This window comes from Pistacia vera, unplaced genomic scaffold, assembly GCF_008641045.1.
Source record: "Pistacia vera cultivar Batoury unplaced genomic scaffold, PisVer_v2 Contig94, whole genome shotgun sequence".
In the NCBI taxonomy this organism is placed as follows: Eukaryota; Viridiplantae; Streptophyta; class Magnoliopsida; order Sapindales; family Anacardiaceae; genus Pistacia; species Pistacia vera.
Window position 1 is genome coordinate 1,652,072 of NW_022196823.1, and position 24,797 is coordinate 1,676,868.

General features: G+C 33.3%; 2 protein-coding genes across 2 annotated transcripts; both read right to left on the minus strand.

Annotated features, from left to right (window-relative positions):
* Window positions 1-13,629: 13,629 nt before the first annotated feature.
* On the minus strand, window positions 13,630-17,136 carry LOC116120571 (probable acyl-CoA dehydrogenase IBR3). Its single transcript, XM_031406517.1, has 9 exons — window positions 16,581-17,136; window positions 16,369-16,503; window positions 15,696-15,836; window positions 15,442-15,573; window positions 15,071-15,256; window positions 14,710-14,787; window positions 14,399-14,512; window positions 13,863-13,961; window positions 13,630-13,755 (listed from the first exon to the last, which is right to left on the minus strand). The coding sequence occupies exons 1-9, from the start codon at window positions 16,713-16,715 to the stop codon at window positions 13,630-13,632; spliced, it is 1,146 nt and encodes a 381-aa protein (XP_031262377.1). The 5' UTR covers window positions 16,716-17,136.
* Window positions 17,137-17,971: 835 nt separating this feature from the next.
* Window positions 17,972-24,005, minus strand: LOC116120517 (sucrose synthase 2-like). Its single transcript, XM_031406465.1, has 15 exons — window positions 23,770-24,005; window positions 23,533-23,665; window positions 23,043-23,194; window positions 22,571-22,763; window positions 22,176-22,294; window positions 21,829-22,045; window positions 21,568-21,663; window positions 21,272-21,445; window positions 20,606-20,722; window positions 20,331-20,497; window positions 19,779-20,003; window positions 19,149-19,470; window positions 18,800-19,044; window positions 18,561-18,699; window positions 17,972-18,399 (listed from the first exon to the last, which is right to left on the minus strand). Exons 1-15 carry the CDS (start codon window positions 23,832-23,834, stop codon window positions 18,361-18,363), a joined length of 2,403 nt encoding a protein of 800 aa, XP_031262325.1. The 5' UTR covers window positions 23,835-24,005; the 3' UTR covers window positions 17,972-18,360.
* Between the last annotated feature and the right edge of the window lie 792 nt (window positions 24,006-24,797).

The following is a 24,797-nucleotide window of genomic DNA, read 5'->3' on the forward strand; positions in this document are numbered from 1 at the left end:
TAAGTTTAATAATGATTATGTTTAGAAGTTAATTATAGCAAATCCAAAATGAAGCACAAACGTTAACACACGACGATTGAGTAATTTACGTAACAAGACAATATTTGGATAAGTTGTCCGAAGGTTTATGTCATGTGAAATTGGTGTTTAAACTTTTTCTTTGAAATGCAGCTAGTGGATGGATGGAGTGTGTTTGTCTTTAATATTTATGTCTGTTGATAGAGTTAGCCATCTCCCATTTTAGGTTCCACGTTTATTTTGAAGGGATTGTAACTTCAACCTATTTCACACGTTTCTTACAAAAAAGAACAATCAATCATGACGAAACCAATTCAATTATGAATTCCCATTCTTTTTATTTTTTTGTTTTAAATGGATTATTTTTTTTTTTTCACTTTAGTGTTAGATTAAATTTATTCATTGACATAAGAATCCTGTTAGTTTTTAAATTGATTTATAAAATAAAATAAAATAAAAATCAGAAACAGAAAATTCATTGTAAATCTTCTTTTAAATGGACATAAGTCTCGTTAAATTCATAACATCTATCTTACCTTCAAGATGCGTTGTTTGTAGGGATAAACAGTGGCGGATACATTACTACTTGGGGACTTGAGTCCCCACTCAACTTTTGAAAAAAAGTCCACATCTATATTTATTTAAATTTTACACTCATAGAATTAGAGATTTTGAAACAGCCCCCAGGGTTAGTTTGGATTTTATTTTTGTAAAACCCTATTTTTAATCCTAGTATATATATTTCATATTTTTGTGATTTTTATTTTTATGCAAGAGGATTTGTTGTTTTTAAAAGTTTATTAGGGGTGAAAATGAAAGAATAAAAACTGTTGGGTTTATAATACTGAGGGGAGAAATCTGGGCATTTTTATATCAAGCTAATGTGGCGAGGTCATGGTGAGAATAGAGAATCTTGGACAGTTTCGTATTAAGAAGTTGTTTATATATAATTGGGTTGTTTGTCAAATTTTTACAAAAATTGTTTTTTTTTTTTCAAATATTTATTGTATTTTATAACTTTTCATTGAAGCCATTGTAATGAAAAAAAAAAAAAATGTGTAGTTAGATTGGTTTTATTTTTTTTTTTTTTTTTTTTTGTTATATTTTGCCCCATTGAGGGAAATTCCTAGATCCGCCACTGGGGATAAGACACAACTAAAAGATAATAAGAAATAACTACAAAATGAAATATATTAAATAATTCAACAAATTAATAACAAAATATTTAAATGATCAATTTAATATATACAGAAGAAGAAAGTCTTTCAAAAAAAAAAAACCAAAATTAATTAAATCATTTACATTCAAAATTTTTCAGTTTATATATATATAAAATAGAATATGTACTTCATGACTTACTAAAAAACTAACAGTTGATTAAATAAAAAATATAAACAATATTTGTCTTAAAAATCATATTGAGCTTGAGCAACACTTTATTTATTAAGCGTGTTACATATACACTAATACACCAACCATTTAGAACTAATTATTTCATATTTAAGAGTTGTATTAATAATGTGAGGAATATATATATATTATAAATATATATATATATATATATATATATAATTTTGATAAATCACAATATTACGAGACTTTAAATTAATTAAATGAATTAAACAAATTAAAATAAATGACGTGGGAAACTGTATTTGCATATCTAGATGGCATTACTATGATTGTTTAACTTTTAAAAAATAAAAACAAAAACACTTTAATTGCTCCAATAGGTCATTTTTAATAACTATAATTTCAAAGTTACTTTTAAAGTCACAATTAAAAATTTAATAACAATAAAAAGTTTGATTTTATTTATTCGATAACTAATAACCAAATATTTCTTATAAATATTCTCCTCTACCTCCAAAAAGAAATTAATTGTTTAGTGTAAGATTCTTATATTATTTTGTTTAATAAGGTGCACTTGCACCCAAAATATTTTACTTGCGTTTGTAAAAAAAAAAAAATATAGCCCAATCTAAAAATATTCTAACTATGCCTCTAGATAGGCTATTATTATACATAACATTATTCTCTTAATGATACTACTTTATTTCAATTAATTAAGTAAAGGAGGATTAGAAATAGGTGGGAACTATAAATTGAACTAACAATAGTGTGTGCAACCCTCATCTATTTAAAGGTCAAAAGTTGGAATCCATAGTTAACAATCTACATGGGTCAAACCAACGTGATTTCACAATTTTGATTCTTCTAAACGTATTTCTCTTCTTTTTCATTTCTCCAAACGTATATCTTTAGACATATTCGTTACAATTTTGAATGGGCAACAATGAAGCATCCACTATCGTTGTTTCCACAAGTTTTCAACATTATCGAAATACCCACAGAATAAGTAAACGTTTAACCAATATTTTGAGGTATATTAACAAAAGGGATTGCCAAACAAGTCAACAATTTGGAATATAGGGACAAAAAAGCAATTGTTGTACAATGGATTTGCCTAGAAGTTAGAAATTTTCAATAGTCAAGAAGGTTTATTAGAGTCAAGTCATCTCCCATTAGAAGAAGAACAAGATAGTTAGAAGTTGCTTTCAAGGAGGGCACATAATGGCCCACCACAAAACCCTTTATTGAACTAGGACAAAGTATTCTCCGAAGTTGGAAATAAAAAAAAATTAATATTCCTATTGCCTTGAAAGCTAAGCAAATCATGCATAAAATGTGAATATATCATATTTATACATATATTATGGTGCATTCCACCATTGAATGGTTATGTGGGCCATTTCACCACAAAAATAAAAATATTCCATTACAATTAATCAATTGTAGAAACATTGCATCTACCTCATATATATATTATGCTTTTGTTTATATATTTTAAATTTGAGTAATGCTATATTTACACCACCCATTACATTATTTTTATTATACTATCATTATTTTACTAATAATTATTTTATTATAATATTAAAAATTTAAAATAATTAAAAATTTATATGGATGTGGGATATGCCACATCATAGTGTAATAAAAATGGTATAATGGATGGTGTAAATGTAACATTATTCTTTAAATTTTTAAGTATACCAATTTATAGATGAATAATCTTAGGGGATTAGTTTGACAGTTAAAGAAGTTTGTTTCTTTCTTTGAGTTTTTGGGTTTATATTTTGAGGTCACCTAGATAAGTTGTTTAATAGATGTTAAAGATTAATTGAACTTCACATAAACTGATCTGAATACCTAATTATAAAAATAAATAAATTATAAACTAATAAACATGTAGTGTGGTAGTAGGGATGACTAGACCTGACTTAGCAATTTGGAATAGTGAATCTTGAGAGGTGGTTGATGATAAGGATGAGAAATTTTTCTTTGAAATGGAAGAATCAATAAAGATTGTCTCCCAAAATCGAGGAATTATGAACCATAAATAATTTTAAAATTGTAAAGTGAAATTGGAAATTTCCTCTTCTTTGTGGTGTGTGATAAACGTGTTAAGGAGGCAATCACTCATAATAGAAGAAGTGGTCCTTACTCCATACAAATTCGTATCTAAATTATTATTATTTTTTAAAGTAAGCATTTGCTTAGTCGTTTTTGCCAGTTTTTTTTTGACAATGAATAGCTGAAAAGACTTCACTAACAAAACCAATTTAGCTGAAAATCAAATCAAATTAAAAATAAAAGTTGGTGGTAAGAGACACATGTAACATCTCTTCTGGCACATTTTTNTATCATTAACTCAAGTGCAAAAAAATCATATGGATAAAACTAGGCAAAACAGATCAACTTATGCTTGTCAAAAGCAGAAAATGAATTACTTAGATCTAAACATATCATACAAAGAAGCAACTCAGTACTAACCTTAGTGAAACGAGTGTTAAATTCTTGAAGTTGCATATCTATCACTGTATAAAACAATTAAACTCGATAGTCATGCAAATTTGTCATGTGCTCAACTCTTTGTTGTGGCCGCCTTCGAATTACAAACATATCATCCATATTCAAAATGGCAATATCATGATTTTGACAAAATGAAGAAACTTCACTCAACAAAGATTCTCATCCTTCATCTCTCAACAATTGTAACCATTGTTTGGAGACTTTGACTAGGGCTATAACATTTACAATGTTTTGATATTTTCTCTGCAATGCTTGTGATAACTCATTAGTAATTGCTAATATACTCTTCATCATATGCAAGCTAAATGCAAAATCAAAGGAATAGGTTAAATCTAATAGATGTAGGGGTGAAATTGAATAGAGTTGAGTATCTGGTAAATCGAACTCAACTCGATCACTATAGTACCGAGTTCGAATTTGAGTCTGATCGAGCTTGAGAAATCAAGTTCGAACTTGAACTCAATATTTGAAATTGAAAATCGAGTTTGAATTCGAGTTTGTATATTTGAGTTTTAATAATTGAGTTTGAGTTCAAACTCAATTTCAAGCTCATCTAATAGAGATGGATTTGCAAATTTTATAACTTTTAAATGACATATGACCTCTATTACTTTAAAAACTGTTAACTTAACCATCGAGCTTTAAAATACTTGCGAACATATCAAGTCGAGTTCTACTCGAACTCAAACTCGACTCTACTAATGCCGAGTCGAGTTCGAGCCAACATCGAGTAGAGTTTGAGTGGCTCGCAAGCGGCTCGACTCGATTTTCACCCTTAAATAGATTACATGCTTCACCTATTTGTTCAAGATTTAAACCATCTTCTTCAATAACCTCAAACACATCCACCCATAGAGGAGAACAAAATGATTAAGTTGATCAGCTTTCTATTGTAAAAATGCCTAGATTTTTCCCCTCAGTTATGTGCAAACCTAACAACTCTTATTCCTTTTATCTTCACTCCTAATAAAATTTTTAAAAACTAACAGATCCTCTTGCATAAAAATAAAAATTACAAAGAATATGTAATAAATATATTAGAATTAAAAACGGGGTTTTACAAAAACAAAATCCAAACTTACCTTAAGGGCTGGGCTGTTCCGTTCTCAAAATCTAAAAGATTTATAGGGGCAAAATTTAAATAAATATAAATATAAAATCTGAAGGTGCGTTGGGTTCATTATTCTGATACTTTTTAAAATAGATTTTGAAAAAAAAAGTAAAGTTTGATGGTTATTACAAGGTAGGATTTGAAAATTAACAAAAAAACCCCCTTAGGTTTGTCAATTTACTAAATACCCCTGTAATAAAACATTGAAATTAACAAAAAATATCCCTACCCACCCATTAAATACCGACAGTCGGCCACCATCGTCGGAGGGTGGCCGTAGTCGCATATCGACGCACGACTGGTTGAATATGGCCGGTCGTGCGCCAATATAGCCTTTTCCAACCAAATCCACCGTAGACCTGGCCAGAAAAAGCCAGATCTAGTCGCGTTTGGTGGTTAACGACAACCAACGATATGACTGTCATTGATGACTAGCTACGGCCAAAGATATGGTTATCAACGGCCAGATCTACAATGGATCTGGCCGAAAAAGGCTAGATTGGTGCACTACCGGCCAGATCCAGCCGGTAGTGCACCATTATACCAGATTCTGACCACCTTCCGACGGTGGTGGCTGGAATTTGGCGAATGTGAGTGGGTGGGGTGTTTTTGTCAATTTCTAAACTTTTTTTTTTTTTTGGGGTCAGCATAATTTTTATTGTTTTATTAGGTAGGGTGTTATAATGTGGTGTTTAAACATATTAAATTAACATTAATTCATCAAAAAGACAAAAACTATATGTCTTACCACATGTTAACAACTCCTCTATAGGATTAATTATGTCTTTTGAAACTTAGGCGTGGCTAGGGCTGTGCAAAACCGGGTACCGTTCTAAATTTGGCCAAAAATTGGGTACTCAAAAATTTGGGTACCTTCAAAAATATATCGTTAATCGAATCGATTTTAAACTATCCGGTTTTGTGGATACCCCAAAATTCGGATAAAAAACCGGGTATTCGATTTTGGTATCCGAATTTTTTATATTGTTTGGTTACAAATTTTTTAAAAAGATTTCAAATATAATTAACCAAAAAGAAAAAGGTTTAACATAAGATAGATTGAAATTTTAACAATTTAATTAAGCTCCAAAAGAGCTAATGAGAGAATCTCAAAAAGCTGTAAATTAATTTATTAAAATCCTACAAGCCTTCTTAAAATACAACAAATATTCAATGGTGTTTTAATGTTTATGACTTAAATAAGCTTTTCTTACTAATAATAAACTCTTAGATAAGTTGTTTCATTGTCATAACTCAACTGGATAATTTTGGCTTCAATATGTAATTAATTTATGAGAAAATAATATTTACATGGGGTTTATGAATTATGTTGATGTCAAAATCTGTGACTTGTCCCACAACTTAGTATCATTAGTTAAATATTTCCAAAGGATATAGAAATGTACAACTTAGTATCAAATATGTAATTAATTTATGAGAAATACCACATCTAATCATATATATTCTAAAGGATATAGAATGGAAAACTTAAATCTGATTCATGTAGTATCATTAGTTGCCAGAACATCAACTTAATTAATGCCTTCAATACTTAAGAATTAATATACACCAAATCAAATGTAATACTCTATACTTTATCTCAATCTCCAAGTTCAGATCTCTCCATTTTCAAAGTATTATTTATGTCAAACAAATCTCAGACTCCAGATCAGATCTTTCCTATAATTAACCCAACCAACCACTCCTGAAGTTGAGTTCATCTCTAGAAACTGAAATGAAAGTTCACCCAGTACCAACAATTAAATCCTTTACGAGAAAAATAGTATCATTTTAGTTTCTTGGTCTGCAGAATGAAATAGGCAGAAACAGATATTGATTCCAAATATGATAAAGCCAACCAATTCAACCAAGAATGAAATTAGGCAAAGCTGCAGGACTTGAGTACTGGAATGGAAGAGAGGAAGAGACACTGAGTCAACTGACGAGTGACGAAGAGTGGAAGATTGAGACAGTGAGACTGGAAGTTTACGCAGTGGAGAGTGACGGTCTGACGGGTTTTAGTTTTAGGGCATCTGAAATTTTCAGATTTGGCATTTGGGGATTTTTTTTGACAGACGACTTGTCTGACGTCTTTCACTCTTTTGTTAATTTGTTTTTTTTTTTTTTTTTTATAAATAAAAACCGGGTAACCGGTTTTCTAAAATTAAAAACCGATACCGAACTGAAAATTCGGATACTTTCTAAAAATTATCCGAAAATTTGGATTCGGTTACCGTATTTGGTTCGGTTATCGATTTTTTTTGCACAGTTTTAAGCATGGCAATGGGACATAGGACAGGGCGAAAATCTCATTCATCGTATCCATCTCGCCCATCCCCATTACAAGGATGATAGGAATTCTTTTCTTGTCCTATCGGAGAATGTTAGAGGCACTGTTTTATCAAGTCACCACTCACCAGATTATTATTTATTTATTTCGAATAGCATTGTAGGAAAGGATAAGAAAAGGGTAACTATAACTTCGATCATATATAATTCGATCTCTTGTATTTGATTGTGTCACTGTTAACCGTCAAATAAAAGTGAAAAAATAATTATTTAAGAAATAAGTTAAATGCAGTATAAAATTTATAAAAATTAGTCATATCCTTATAGAGCGAGCTATGCAATAATTGACATAAATCTGAGGTAAGCTCATACGTCAAACTGTTGCCAGTTAACAAGGCTAAACTGACAAAATGAGTAGAGAATGGACCACAGTTTGGTCCAATCTTTGGCCCAATAATCTATTGAAATGGATTCATCGCACTAAAGTAGGCCTCAAATGTTAGACACCAGTCAAGTCTGTTCAGATCCCGACCACGTGGGTCCATGCTACATTTTCTTGTTTCATTCACTTCATCTTGTCTCACTCAAAACAATCATCAATTAAGTCACGCTTATAATAACGGAATCGGTCCCTTCCTAGACTTGGTGATCTGGATGGTCCTAAGCCAAATCTCGATTCTGAGGCAACAAATAGCTGGTCCAAATAAAACATAATTCCAAATTTATGGTTTGGTCTGAAATTTGGCATAAACTGAGCTTTCTATCTGATATAGCAAGCCTCACTAGCTGCTGTAGGCGTTAACCCCTCTTGTCCACAACAAACAAAGACTACGCTTGTAATTTAATTACAATACTGTTCTAATTTAGCCTCTCTCAACATCATCCTATTAGAGTTAATTTATTATTTTAATCGAAGATAATAATTTGAAGTAATGGTCAACATTAAGTTATGTTGCTCCCAAGTAATCTGGATATTATTCCTGGATTTGAACTGTATATTAGATGCATCTGGTGCTATCTATTACTGTAGTTGTATCCTACAATTACCCATCAAAAAGATAAGCAATGGCATATATTCAAAATGTAGGCTTAATTTGCAGATCTGGTATCCTCTTTTACTGTTTAGTTTTTGAAACTTCTGCAGCAGATTCTCCACTCTTAGTCTTCATCCCAACCTAAAACCTAACTCTTGACTTTACACCTCCACCTCACTCCACACGCCACATGCTGCCCCGCAACGCATCCTCCATAGCATCACCAGATTGAGTTAATCATCTACCAATGAAAAACGACACTTGCCAAAAAAAGAACCTTCTATTTTAAACTACATTGTGACGTTTTGCTTGATGTACTAATGGCAATGCGTTGTCATGCACAGGCTCTTTAACTGATAATTGACATAACGATCATCACTACCACGAATATCAACTTCCGAGTTCCGCCTCTCTCTTCACAGAGAATACAAGAGACTTACAAAAATACACCTCAGATTGTACACAACTATCGAAGATGTCTGAAGGTAAAAGAACGGAGCCAGAGAAGAGGAAACTGGGGCAAAACGACGACGGCGAATCCGGGTCACAAAAAAAGGCGCGAGAAGTTAACGGAGGGGACGACTGTGACGGAGGAGGAGGTCGACGAGTTCTTTGCGATACTAGCAGAGAACATGTGGCGGTTAATTACTTCAAGAGGATAACGGCGTCGGTGAAGGAAGTATTTACGAGCAGAGCGGCGTTGGAGTGGGAAATCAGAAACAGAAAATAACAAGTTACAGAGGAGATGACAACAGTGACGAACGACGCACAGAAAAAAATGGGCTTGGATTTGAATGCTGATCGGCTATGGATCCAGACCGTTTTAAATGGCTTTGGGCTTTTGTCTGTGGAAGTACTGTACCGGATAATTTTAGTATTTTCAATGAAATTTAAAATTTTGTTTTTGTATTATGTAGTAATTTGAATGAGATTTCCCATTGCCATATCAGTAGTAAAACGATAAAATCTATGGTTTTATTAGTGTACATATTATTGGACCTGACAAGACCAAATACGTTTTTGACAGATACAAGTAGTAATAAAGTTTTTGAAATAAAATTTTACCATGAATTAATTAATATCTGAATAACATAATGGGTCCATGACCATGACCAATAGCATCCAATACTTTGTAAAAAGCTAAAGTAAAAATTAATTCTCTCCTTTTTTCGGTAGTGCGATTGCAGAAGATCTTGAGACTCTTTTACAAAATGAACCCTTTGCGGAACAATCAAACTCAGTTAGCTAAAGTAAATTATATAAAGAGAGCATATTTTAAAATTATAAGAATCTAAAATATATCAGCTGCATAATTTTCATTATCTTACCATTTTCTTCCTCGGCATGGGTATTTATAATTCAACAATTAACATGTTTTTTTCTTATGTCGTTACTAAGGTAATGCTATCTTTTGGAGAATCATCAATTAAATTTATCAATAATATATTCTAGTAATCCAAATTTAAAATATGAAAACTAATTTATTTACTGAGATAGGAACAGGATATTATAAATTAAATTTTACATTTTTTGAGAGACATATCTTTGTTAATCTAATGGTATTAAAAAATACTAGGCACTCATTAAATATGTAATTCATATTATATTTAATAAAAAATTAATTGTAATTGTAATCATATTATCAGTCATTCCAATTATTGGTCATAATGAGCCCATTCGAATTACACTTGATAAATTATGATTGATTGATTGTAAACTGTCAGTTGAAATTGTGAGAGAAAATTTGTAAAAGAGATTATGACGTAAACATTTTCTATTATATTTATTAGATTATTTATTTCGAAAATTTCCAAAACAAAATAATACAGATTTCATACAAACTTGAAAATTCCCATTAATTATATCACTATTTGTATAGTCCAATTAATTTTTAAAAAAAAAAAAATGTTGTTCTGTGAAGTTTACCATGCTTAAAAAGTAAATTTCAATTATAATGTCTTTCATGTTATGGATAAAAAATTATATTTTTGATAAAATTAATTTTTTTATTGTTTATAATAAAGTGTTATGGTTGAAAAGCTCTTCATATATAAAAAAATATTTTGTATAACTTATAAAAACCATGTGATATGAATGATATACAAAATAACAGTTCAATAATAATAGTAATTGTTCGAGATTTTAAAAAATAGAATAAAAGAGGGGGCGCGTTTGTCTAGTACTCTATACGACAACTGGAAAGTGGAACAAAGTGGCTGCTACACGTTTTAAATCGTCATGTTAACGTGGTTCCTATGACGTAATGCCTTTGCATCACCGACCCATCACTACCGTCATTTTACTTTTGATTGGAATTTCAAACACCGGCTCTCATATAATAAGAGATGCAGCACCTTCCATAACAAACCCCACACACACACTAAAGAAAAAAAAGTTTCTCTCTTACGGCGACGCTTTTCGAAACGGAAAATGAACGCAGAAAAAAGGAAACGGGAGATAACGGAGAACAGGACGGAGTCGAACAGAAAAAGGGAAACGATGTTAACGGAGGACCGACGGTGAACGATGATGAGGTAGACGAGTTTTTCGCGATACTCAAGAGGATACAAGTGGCGGTTAAGTATTTCGAAAAGAGTAACGGCGGGAGGCGTAAGTGACGGAGAAAGGATGGCGACCACGCTTCGAAGCCGAAAGTTTCGACGGGGATAACGGTGTTAATAACAATGATAATGAGAGATAATGGGGCAAAACAGAGGAGCTGCAGAAGAAATTTCGGGTTTCGATCTGAACTCGGATCCTGCATCCACAATGACAAACACTAACCTCTAATTAAACGTTCTAAATTGTATTATTATTAACGTTGATCATCTCAATGACAATAAACCTTTTTTTTTTTTTTTTTTTTGGCTTTATGTAGAGCATCTAATTAAAGACAGAAGATGAAAGAGATGAACTTTTCTCTGTAGATGGAATAAGTTGGTTCTTTCTTTTTTCTTAACTTTATATTATTTTATTTTCTGTAATCTACACAATAAACATGGTTAAAACCAGCTCTGATTAGGAATTTCACACGATGGGAAAAAAAAAAAAAAAAAAAATTAAAACCACTCATATTATACAATTTAATTTTTTCATATGATGAATTTTAACAAAAATTTAGAAAATAAAATAAATATATTTAAAAAACACAATTTTTTTTGTAAAAATCAAACAAATTTTTTACGATTGTCTTAACGAATTTTATATTTTAAAACGTAGATAATCGTCTCATCGTCAATTGTATCAAATACATCTTTCTCAATATAGATGATCAAGCAATCATCATTCATTGATGTGGATAATCGTCTCATCGTCATTGTATCAAATACATCTTCTCAATAGATGACCAAACAATATTTATTATTGATTTTCATTCGATTGCGTAACTGACTTTTTACAAAATTCATTGCAGAAAAAACTTTTAATGATCGCAGTCACAACTAGTAAACCAATGCAAGTTTCACAAGTTATACATCAATGAATACAAAATGTCTTTTTAAATCGAACTAAATTCTTAGCCAAATCACAAATTCCTTCTAACTAAGCAAAATTCATCACAAGAACGCTGTCATAAATGACTCCACTGTTTCAAGTATCATTAACTCAAGTGCAAAAAATCATATGGATAAAACTAGGCAAAACAGATCAACTTATGCTTGTCAAAAGCAGAAATGAATACTTAGATATAAACATATCATCAAAGAAGCAACTTAGTACTAACCTTAGTGACAGGGTGTTAAATTCTTGAATACAAATGTCTTTTTTAACCGAACTAAATTCTTAGCCAAATCACAAATTCTTCTAACTAAGCAAAATTTCACAATACGATGTCAATAACATAAGCTCCATCTGATTTTCAAGTTAGTTTAAAGCTAATTAATTAGTTGACTTCGATTCAGAATTCACAGGTTATTTCGGATTCTAAATTAAAATAGTGAGGAATTGTAAAATATAAAATAAAATATGCAAGATCTTATTTGAGCTGATATTATCACCTACCCGATGTTTTGCCTGGAAGTTAAAACATATTCCTGAAAAAGTGCAGATTGAAAGATTCCAGGGTTAATGAAGCATGCATGGCCTGCACGTGGAGACAAAATCATCTTTGGATTACCCTATTCCTAGGCCATTGCAATCTAATCAGAATATGTTTCTTATATTGTATGATTTTTAAACTGTCATTAATTATTATTGTATTTATATGCAATCAATTAAACGTATTCCGGAAGGAATCCGGTTATGCATTAATTTTTGGTGTTATAAATGTGTGTTTTACAATGTTTCAAAACCTAACCCGAAACCCAGTAAAGTTTTTGGGTCCTTAGTTAATCGGTTTAACTGATTGATAAAAACTTTTAAAATTCAATACTCTTAAAAATTATATATAAGTTATTATATGTTCAAACACACCCCGAATACAAATCAATCGACGACTAATTGGCAGCGATGATACCCCAGATGCAACCTCAATCGTCCCTTGAGCCTATTTCCATTAAAATTTACCCAAGATCTGACCAAAATAGGTTCTATTTTGGCCAGATCCCACCAACGTTGACGTCGACAGCCCTCCCCATCACCTAGGAATTACTCATCTCTTTCTCCTAACCAAAACCCACCTCACCCCACCCCCGTTAGCCTCGCCAATCACCAGCAAAATCCCATTGTTGCCGCTGCCAGATTTGTTAAATTTCTGGTCGATTTACTTACCGAAAATCAACGCCATCAACACCATTGCATTCACCGACCCTTTATCTTCAAAAGCCCCATGATTCTGGCCGTCAATTGATCACCGATCACCCTCCCAAATCTTAGGGTTTTGGGTGAATATAAAAAGCATAAACCCGATCCGTTGAAGCTTCCAGGTCCCGGTTGAACCGGTTCAACCGACCGGGCGGGGTCGGGTTTTAAAACATTGGTGTTTTAAACATATTTAAATTAACATTAATTCATCAAAAAGACAAAAACTATGGCTGCGTTTGGTTCAAAATTTGGGGGTTTTGGGAAAAGTTTTTTGAAAAAAGTTAAAAAAAAGTTGAATTGGGCGGGTATTACGAGGTAGAATTTATAAATTAATAAAATACCTTTTATGTTTGTTTTTTTACAAAATACCCCCTATAATAAAACATTAAAAGTTAACAAAAATACCCCTAACCCACCCTCAAACACCCCCAGCCGGCGACCACCACCGGAGGTGGCCGGAGTCGCCGTATGGGCGCATGACCGGTTGGATCTTGCCNGAAAAATAAGCATGATGATATGCTCAAAAAATAAATCCTGAGACCAATGACACTGAGCAATGGTTTAGTTACCAGATGGAGGGAACTCAGGAAGCACAGATTTCCTCGCAATAAAAGAAAGTGCAAAATCTATAAGACAGTTAGCTCGAACTCCTGAATTCTGAGCACGTTCACCTCCTGAAGCATTACCCTGCATATCACAGTAAATAATATAAGATATGTATGGATTGATCCTCCATAACAAAAGCCTAATCAAATTTAACATTCAAGTACGAACTCTTTTTCTTCAAAGAATACCATAAGCCATCTATTATATATGCCTGTGAAAATTGATGCCCCACGGAACAGGGCAAGCGCAATATAGAACTTCCATGCTACAGCAGGCCATGGTTTTCCCTGCAACATAAGTGTTATAAGTAAGTTCTTCATAAGGAGTAATGCCTGTCAAATAATCAAGACCATTATTTAAATAGAATTATTCATTATTTTCAGCAAGTAAATCCCTGGTTCACATGTAATTAAAGTGCAATACATCAAACAGACATCATTTTCCATTAGAAAACATTTGGAGTACTTCACTCTACAAAACCTAATCACTTAAAGATCAGTACCACTTAGCTGCACCGACATGATGTATGCTTACTGTCTCCTCACATCTAGTAGACCCTTTTTGTGGTAAAAAGAGAACCACTTAAAGAATCTTCCAAATGAGTCCTTAAATACCTCTTAGGCAACAATATTCTATGATAAAAATTTAAAAGAGAAAAAAAAAAAAAAAAAAAAGGTAGAGCACAAAGATGGCATTTTAATCAAAGCTGCTTAATGGGTCTTACAGCTGCGGAACAGTAGTCTTCCAAAAACTCTGCCTGTGAGGGAATCCCTTCTGGAATTCCAGTAAGTTCAAAACCTTGATCCACTCCTCCGTTCCCATAATCCACAAGATAAGGCTGCCAAGAAAGGGAACTAGTAATCAGTTAAAAAGGGTCAACAACAAAAACTTATAACATGACAAAGATATATATGTCAATTAGCAAAAAGAAAGCTTCAACAGAACAGAAAGGCATGTGAAATACAGAAACAAGAAAAGATAATAGAGTCTAGCACGTTCCATGACAAAACTGATGTTTAAAAATTGGCTTAGTACCAGACAACTGTATGCAACATCAGACATCTGGTTTCCAAGAGTAGACAATTCCCAGTCGAGAATACCAATCACTCGATCCTGAACCATTATAAATAAATCATCAGATCTGCAACTCAGATTATGTAAGTTCTTCTGAGAAATTTCACATATTTTGAGCTTTGACAAAATCAAGAAACAGTTGAAGTATAAAGAGCAATATATCCCATGCCAATTTTCTCTGATAATTAAATGTCAGACTGGCAAATTAGAGCTAATCATCATATATTGGATAAATGAAATACATATAACACCAAGTTATATATAAAAAAAAAAAAAAAAAAAATTACAATTTGAATTAATTAAGACTTTAGGAGTACTAGACCTCAATGGGATGAAATACAAGATTATCAACACGGAAGTCCCCATGAACTAGGCCTGCTGTTGTTCCTGTTAAATCTTCTGGTGGAACATTTTGACGTAACCAATCAATCAACTGAAACATTTTTGGATTGCTAGCAGGTTTCCCTTCAGCAGTTGAAGCAATGTATTGCTTAGCCCACCTCTCTATCTAAAATAAGCACAAAATTCAAAAGTGCTACTTAGATTTAAGAAACAATATAGTATTCTCATTTATTGCACTGTAATCCAATTCTATTAAGAACACAACCTTAACTCAATTCATGAAACTATTGTGTAAAATTAAAATAATAATGATGCATTATAACAGCCAAAACTTTCAAAGAGCACAATCACCTGCCGCTTACAATAGTTGTCTCGCCGTCCATATCTTCCAAGACCAATGGCATCTACGTTAGCTGAATGTACAGAAGCTAATGCTTTTGCAGTTGCACGATATATCGCTCTCCTCCTTTCCGGTGCCACACCCTAATCAAACAGAACAGTAATTTCAAGCTTTGAAGCCCAGACCAAATTCTTCAGTAATCAGAATCAAGTCTTTGTATTACAAGTTCAGTTTGACGATCAAAGATAAAGACCAAATGCATTACCGGTAACTTAGCGTCTATAAAAATACGCCCTTCCAAAAATTCCATGATGTAAAATGCAGTTCCAATAACATTTGGATCAGTACACAAACAGAACACTTTCGGAACTGGAACTGCAGTATGATCACCTAATGCACGGAGTACCTGTCACATCAAGAATTTCAAAATTCCTCAGCTAATTGATTACACGAAAAAACTGAGAAAGGTTTTTAAAAAGTGGCCATGTGATTTTTAGACCTGTCAGACTTCATAACTAGTGTTATTAAAATAGCTCATACTCTATAGTAAGAATTTTTCCGGTCAATGATATTGTCATAGTTTCTTCTTCTTCTTCTTCACAAAAAAAAAAAAAAAAAGTAGTGCACACTCAAATTACAATCTTATTATTGAAGAAGTGTTTCGAGATGTAATAATTATAAAAATCTGATAAATGTCAAATTCAACATATATTTCAGTAGACAGAAAATGCTGAAAGTACTGTTGGTAGTACTTTTTGTGGAAGATGCTTTCCGTTAAAAACTCTTCTTTTATAGAAACGCTTTAAAAATGCATATATATCTACCTTCTCACTCTCCCATGAATACTTCCAAACACACTAGTAGTTAAACAGTAGATCAGTACCAAATGAAGTCGATATAAAAATACAAAAAGGAATATGAAAAATAATCAATGTCACCTGAAACTCCCGGTCAACAGCGTGAGCAGACGGGAGCAATTTGCCGGGAGGCTTCTTCCTCAAAACGTACCTTTTCACTGTGGCTCCCGAACCTGCTTCCAACAGAAACGTCGGATTCGATTGTCCATGCCCAAACTAAACCAAAACACAAGTAAATACAGAAACAAATTAAGAAATCAAACAAAATTAAAAGAGAGAGAGAGATAAATAACCTGAGAGACTTTGAAATGAGAAGGAGATGAAGGGAAGCCAGAGACATTAGCAGAGGCGTAACGCAGCAAAACGTCGAGGTCAAGCTGGTGAGCTGGATGGACTTGGCTCACCAGATCCCCTGTACGGCTCGCCATGGTAATTTCTTGATCAGATTACTACAATCAACTAAATCCAACCAAACAAGCAGTCGTTGAAATAAATAAAATAAATCAAAATCAAAAGAATCTTCGAATATCTTCCTTCTTTGTCTTGTTCTTTTAACAAAATTCTTAGAAAAGACCGAGCTGATAGAGCGAGAAATGGAGGCTAATCGGTGGCGGGTAGTGCTAAGAAAGAAGCCCGAGACATCGAGAACGGTCGCTTGTTGAAGATTTCTTTTCAATTTTACGAGATTGTTTTTATTTTTATATTTATTTATATAATGATAAAATTAATTAATCGGAAGGATTGCATGCTTGGCTGTTGGCAACGAATTGAGAATTGGGAAGTTTGAAAGCTGAATTGACTATTCTCATAACTGTGATGCGGTGCGGTATGTAATTTTCTCAAGCAATACACATCGAAGATAAAGATGAAGATTTTTATATTCTTTAAAATATCCAAGCCCCTGGCTGATGGGGATACCATGTTTTCCTATTTGTATTAAAAAATAGATTATGTATTCGATTTACTGGGATTATTATTCTTATTCTAAAATTAATCTAAATCAAATTAACATTTTTTTTCTAAAAATGAAAAGGAGGGAATTGTTATCCTAACTCTATTTAACTCAAAACATTTTTTTTTCTTTCTCTCATTATTTTTCTCTTCTTCCAATATGAAAAATTAATTTACCCAAGACCACCATCGCCTACCAACAACCACTACCAATATCGCATAACCAATCATGCATCGATCTAGTCGAGAACAGCCAGATTTTGGCCAAGTCAACAACTAGATCTCTAACTACAGACAACCATATTGATGCATGACTGGCCAGATATAACCAATCAACAACTAGTGTTCGACGATGGTGGCCGATGTTCTTTTAAATGACTGACGTGTTTTAATTAATTTTTAAACTTTTATTGTAAAAGTGTTTAGTTAAATTAACAAATATAAAGGTTAAAAAAAAATAATAAATATTTTCAGAAAATATATCAAACAACTGTTCTGTTTTAAAAATCGTTTTAAAAAAAATATATCAAACAACTATTCCAACATTTTATCCAACGCTGATATAGTTTTCAGATATTTTACTAAACACATTTTCAGAATGTGATCATATTCGATTTAATCCAATTCTAAAAACATTTTTTTATAATAACATTTTTCAAATATTCTACCCAACAGGCCAACTAATCCATCCTCAAATTTAACAGAAACCTTATATATAGGAAATCATCTTTACATTTTTCATTGTTTATTAACAATATAAATTATAGTTACGTCTAAAGTCAGCATTGATTTAATGGCTGAAAGTGCCATATTCTAACTTTGATTACGATTGCAAGCTAAAAAAGTTATCTAATTATCCAGGACTGCCCTAAGCTATTGAGATAATTACTGAGCACAGACAGGCACTTTGAAGACATTTTATTAGGCATACAAGTAAAAACTCACACTGAACCTGACGCATAACAGAATAGTAACTCCAGTGTACATCAAAGAGGAGTCACCACACTATTCTACTAAATGAAAGACAAATTCACAACAGAATCAACAACTCGACACATAACTTATGGAGAAACCAGCTGCAGAAGCACACACACAGCTAACAGCTTCCTCTTCAGATGAAGTTCAATGCTGCTCGTCCACAGCTAGCGGAATGGACTTCGCCTGAATCAAATTTAAAATACAAGCAATGATAAGATTTCAATCTCAAAGTATCGAAAAGGTTAATAATTCAACACACTTACTATCCACTACAATTACAGGTGAAGTTCATTGTGAAGAAATTTGATGGTAAGAAATTGGCGGGAGAAAATAAGATTACTAACCAGATCCCGAAACTTGAGGATGTAAAGCATCTCCAGATACCGGCGTGTCTCTCTCCTCTCAAGCTTGGACACATACTTCCAGAAGCCATAAACCCCGGCTAATGTCAGTAACCTCTCAGAATATATCTTCCATGTATACCTGCATAATTGATTTTGAATCAATAACAATCAAGTATGCTAAAAGGTTATTTTTATTAATTTTTTTTTTTTTTATGCAGGACTATCAAGAAAAAATGGACCTTTCGTAAATTCGTTTAAGCCCTCCATCGGAGATCGTGTTCCAGTAACTAGGATCCTTTGAGCACTTTTCAAAAAATTCAATAAGATTAGCAGCCATCTGATCAGGGTGATAGGGATCAATATGGAACCCTGAAATACCATGCTCAATGATCTCAGCAGGGCCTCCATGACAAGTGGCAAATGTAGGAAGCCCACAAGTCATGGCTTCCACAACTGTGAGGCCAAAAGCTTCATAGAAAGCGGGCTGCAAGAAATTAGAAAAAAGAAAAAGAATTTTTAGACATCAAACACTTAAGATGGTTGAAAACAAGTGGTTTCACTGGATTTGCACATCTATGAGTCACATACCTGCACAAAAACACCTTTTGTATCCGCAATATAGCGATATAGCTCACCATTACGTGCACGGTTCATTTGAGCTGCTATCCATCGAAACTGGCCATGCAAATTGTATTGTTTAATGAGACTGTGCATCTTTTCAATCTCAGCCATTTCTTCTCTATCCCTGGAATTCTTGGCATCGATGTAACCACCAACCACAACAAGATTTACAATTTCCCTTAGCTTGCTGCTCTTACTGTAGCACTCAACAAGCCCCGTCAAGTTTTTCACCCGATCAAGTCTTGCCATGGAAAAGATGATGGGTTTTGATCGATCATGCAACATACCACTGCACGGGGATAGATAAGTAACTACGCGTTTAAAAAGACACAAACAAAAATGTACATGCGTAGTATCTTGTTCAAGAGTATGTTGTGGTTGATTAAGTCACTATATTCTTTCCTATATAATTTGCTGAGATGGTTAAATATCCAGATTGGTACAAGGTAGCCAAAGATACTCTAAGTGATGCCTCTGGGCTCTTGTGATAATTGAAGCAATTTAAACTACGCCTTGAACATCAAGAATCATAAATGAAATGACAGATAACAGGCCGCAAAATCACACGAAATGGAACTTCAGATAGTAAGATCTTACACATGCTCATCATTCTGCTCAGGATCATACAAAAGTTCTTCAATTGGACCGTGTAGAGCAGTAAGCCTTCTTTCCTTGTCAGAGTAAGGAAAATATATGCACATGTCCGCCCCTGGGGACACGATATTGAACTTGGGATCAAAAACATCAATGCCATGAACAACTCGATACAGCCCAGGAAGCGTGAAAGCTGTGTGGCTCTCATACTGTCCAACATTATTCTTGCTGAGGTACAAAACAGAGACTGTAAGCAACTTGATAAGCAACAGAGCTAATAAAGTGGGAAGTGAAGGAAGTAGGATCTCTGAAGAACAAAGGGGCAAAGGGTTATAAGGACTTCAATAGTTGGTTACTCCACTAAATCATAATGAACTTAATTATATAGAACAGAATTTCAAACTAAAAATATAGTTTATTTGACTTCAGTAGAAGCACATTCGAAAGGCAATAGCAGAAACAAATATAGTAGGGTAGCAAACTGAGATTCAAGCCAAAGGACAATTGGTTATTTGAATTTCAATTCCATTGCAAATTAATAAACACAGAACTTACCTCCCTGCAATCTCTTGATATGTACTGGTGATAATAAAGTCTGCATTGTTCATTGCAACAAGGTCAGCAGTAAATTGACTTAAAAAGTGGTACTTGTCCTCATATTTCCGCCAATATATGTCAGAATCAGGATACTTTGTTTTCTCCAAGGCATGTGCAATGTTGCACTACATTAATAGAGCAGGAAAAATAAAATTAAAACTAGAAGAAATGGCCTCTTGCAGATACCAATTCTTTTATCATCTGAAAATAAATTAGGAAAAATCACAGCAAACCTGTGTGATTCCTAGCTTAAATGATAAAAGGGATGCAACAAGATTTCCATCACTATAGTTGCCAATGATCAGATCTGGAACACCCTGTAACTCAGCAGCAATTTCATTTGATGCATCCTAGCAACAGCCAAAAAAAGAGAGTGAAATATAACCTTTTCATGTTATGAGAGAAAGCATACAAAATATGGAACACTCGTCTGCTATTACACAGTCCACTCCTGTTTTTCTTCTTTAATAAATTAGGAAATGATTACCATGCTGTAAGTTCAGAATTCTGCACTCCTACAGCTTTTTAAATGTCAAACTTGAAAGATATAAGCTAGCCCGCTTATAATAGCTTCTATAAAAATGCATTCCAGATATCTGTTTCCACTTATTCTCTCTTTCAATCTAACATATATTGATTTTATGATAAGTTCTTATTAAAAAAAATTGCACATGATGTACTAACCTTTCAATCTTGTGTTACTAAGAATTAACATTTACATGCCCAAAACTTAAAAACTTTTTATAAATCCAGTAGTTCAATCGCATTAGCACTTCACCTACGTAATAGAATTCATAACCAAGAATCCTACAGCATCAAGGGTATGTAATCCAAGCTCTGATTTGTTAACACCAATTGGAAGGAAAAGAGAAACAAATATAACACTGTTTAGTACCTACCTCAGCAAAAGTCTCCAAATATGGCCACACATCAAACCTTGAAATCCATTTACGAAGAATACCATTCTCATTTCTAAAAGGCACTCGCAGTATGTTTGTGTGCTCTGTTCCACTTATTCTTTCTATTTTTTGGTTGCATGTCGTCCCTTTGGCATCCGGAATGAGTCGGGTAACCTTAAACCACCATTTGTTCATAAATTAATACAGCCATTTATGTAAAACTCAGTGAATGCAAAAGAGAGTGAATACATAGGTTGGCTGAACTTTTAAGTAGATGGAAATTTTAGAAAACCTACTATGAGAATTTTTGGGATGACATCCAGTCCTTGCTTTTGTATTCTAAGAAGCATCTCATTCTCCAAAGCACGCACTTGATCAAGTATATAAACGATCTGTGTATCATAAGTAACAGTACAATTTGTTATTTTCAAAATTATAGATAGCTGGAAGTACAAAGTCTTGAAGACATATAGACAAAAAAACAACACTTGATGCATGTATCAATGTCCCCAATTTTAACTGAATGCATAAACAATAAGTAGAATTTATAAGAATACCTGCCCTCCAGTGTCAGGCAGACCCAAGACATTTGCTTGACCGAAGTAACCATGCGGAGACACAATAACGACATCGAACACCATTGGAACCCTCCCAAGAAATGTCTCCAGGGTAGCAGGATCAGGAGCCTGAAGAATATCCAAGAGAAGGTGCACCATCTCTGATACCCGTTGTGCTGTGTCGCCCCAACCTCTCTCAAAACCCATTCCTTGTAAACTACACTCAGAGTATTAAAGAAATTAAAATCTAAATAATAGGTTATTTGAGCACACAAATAAAAGAATTTCCAGAAAATCTTTATAAGAATAAATTACTTGAGCAAATGAAAATAAATAAAAGTACTTACTCAAATTCGAAATCAGAAAAAGGTGTGTCAGGATGTAGCTTAGAAAGGTATTCCTCAGCCCTCACCAAAGCAGACTGTAGTTTGGACATGCTCTGTATCCGATCATTCAGCATCATCGCCTAGACAATATAATGGAAAATTTCAAAATATTGATTTCATTGTCTGCCTTTGAAATTAACAATTAACTCTTCTTTCATTGTCATCTATATTTGAAATTGGTAAGAAGCCAGATGTAAAACAAATATTTTTTTGGAAGAATATCAATATAGCACTGTGCAATAGATTATTTAACAATACATTCTAAAAAAGGCATAGGCTTCAGGTTGAATATACATAAAATAACAAGAGATATAGTCTCTACATTCAGTAAAAGCCAAAAGCTCAAGTAAACTTACATGCCCATCATGCTTGTGTGCACGAAGAAAATTAAGCAAAGGATCCAAGCTTTCTTTGTTGCGGAACATAATTGATGATAGATGACGGTTGAGGAATTGAACCCCATTGCCAATGGATGATGACCTTGTTGGTCGAGGAAATGTTGCATTAAATGGCTCAAAATCAAGTTCAAGCACATAGTTTTCATTGGACCTGGCACAAAGAAACGTCCAAATTCTAATATTGCTGATGAAATAAAAAGAAAAGTGAAATGAGACATGAAGCGGCACAAACATTGAACCCTTTTCAGAAGCTGTTTATTAAAGAAAAGAGTCCTCATATCTCAAAACTGAAATTGTCATTCCTTTTGAAAATGCAGCTCAAATCACCATCAAACATGATTTGAAAAAACAAGGCATTCTCAAAAACCAAATTCTGAGATTCAAAACAGTAGTCAAGATTTATCATTTATAAAACAGATCGATTCCTTACTGTCCATCCACGAGTTCTTCTTTGAATTTAAGATATTCTGCGACACTCAAGTGATCCACACTGAGTTCATATACATTAACACGAACATATTCCCAAACACCAGGTCTAGGACGAATTGCTAGAGCCACGAATGGAGGAAGAACTATGGCTTCCTGTGAACATGAATTAAGAATAACCTTAGAAGAGAAGAAAAAAAAATCAAACAGCTAAAGGAAAAGCCACAATAAATACATATCAAATAATCAAAACGGTTATGTAATTACACTTGTTAAAAAACTTAAAATGATAAGTTAGCACTAACTAAATGTAATTTCTGAACCTAAATTGATTCGTAAATGGAAGGTATTGATTATCAACTTGCTATTTTAAGTTTCATAATGTATTTTCTGAGTACTTCGGAACTAGTAAAAAAAAAATATAAATAAATAAAGAGTTAATGCTTGAGCATGATGTAAACTAGAAACCAGATTCGCGCTGAGTTTGGTTTGACCTGTGCAGATTGCAGGACATTCATGAAAGAGCCATCGCTCAGCTTCTCCATTCCTTCGTCTTCTTTAGCAATTTTGGCCAGTTCATCCGTCAGTTGATGACGTTGCAGGATCCCCTTTCCCTTAGCCACATACCTAAACAAAAATAAAATAAAATCTCTAGAATAAGCGTTTATATTTGTGAGATCCAAACATGCAACTGAAAATTTCATAAGAATACAGTTCAATCTGGAACTAACGTGGAAAGTAAAGAAACAAGTTCGTTTCTGTGAGCAGAAAGCGTGTCTTGAACTCGATCTCTCATGTTCCCCAAATGTTCCAACCTAGTATGAGGCGTAATTCCTCAAAAACAAATAAATCAACCAAAATCAAACCTAAAATCGGAGAGAAAATGAAAATAAAGGAAAAACAGATGGAGAAATCAAGAGGAGAAAATGTGTGGTATATATAGCCAAATAGAAGTGATAGAACCGAAGATAAGCAGGAATCGAAAAGGTGAAATGAAGCCAAAAGGAAGACAGAAACGGCCATTGTTAGTATGCCCAAGTGATAAATGTTTAGCGGCACTTGGCAATGTTTTGGAGGAAGCTCAGTTAAACCACGCAGCTTGTTTCCCTCGCTGTTTGAAAAAATGAAAATGAAACGGTGGGCTGGGTTTCAAATTTGTAACGTTCGGTTCATAGACTGTATCGCCCCGTCCAAGTCCGAGTTCGTGTAGTCCACTGACCAATTGGATCACGAGTCTCATCGGCTGGGACGTTCGGATTTGTACAAGAACCCGCCAAAATCATCAATCGGATTCCGAACCTGGGCCTGGCTTTTTCTAGGGTCCTTCTAAATACGCCCACGTATGTACTAAGCAATCCCGTGCTATATTTAAATGACAATTATAATTACGAAATTAAAAATGGATAAATTTAATAGGTTAATTAATATTTTAATTTATTTGACATTGAAGATTCTAGAGCGGACTTGAAAGAAAAATGAAAAACAGAAAAACATTCGAGAGAGAAGTAAACTGAGCTAAAGAGTCGAAGAACATAAAACTTTTATTAATTGACTAACTCACATAAACAGAACAACGCTGAACTTATATAGCAGCTACAAGATGAACAAAACGTCACCGTATGACAATCAAGTTCTGATCTTTTACAAAACAGACCCCAAGCTTTGGTCTTTTACATAAACACCCTTCTCACTCACTTTCATACACAATATCCTCCCTTAAACCAAAGTACTTGATATTGATACAGTACTTGGAAATACT

What these genes read in the sequence shown, in the direction of transcription:
- LOC116120571 (XM_031406517.1), bottom strand. Translation starts at nt 16,715, where the DNA reads ATGGCGAGCCGTACAGGGGATCTGGTGAGCCAAGTCCATCCAGCTCAC. An exon ending in ACAACTATTGTAAGCGGCAG is followed by an intron (nt 15,257 to 15,441) that starts GTGATTGTGCTC and finishes TGCTTATTTTAG; the next exon opens with ATAGAGAGGTGGGCTAAGCA. An exon ending in ATGTTGCATACAGTTGTCTG is followed by an intron (nt 14,513 to 14,709) that starts GTACTAAGCCAA and finishes CTTTCTTGGCAG; the next exon opens with CCTTATCTTGTGGATTATGG.
- LOC116120517 (XM_031406465.1), bottom strand. Translation starts at nt 23,834, where the DNA reads ATGAGAGATCGAGTTCAAGACACGCTTTCTGCTCACAGAAACGAACTT. An exon ending in ATGTCCTGCAATCTGCACAG is followed by an intron (nt 23,195 to 23,532) that starts GTCAAACCAAAC and finishes TCATGTTCACAG; the next exon opens with GAAGCCATAGTTCTTCCTCC. An exon ending in TTAAGCTAGGAATCACACAG is followed by an intron (nt 20,498 to 20,605) that starts GTTTGCTGTGAT and finishes CTATTAATGTAG; the next exon opens with TGCAACATTGCACATGCCTT.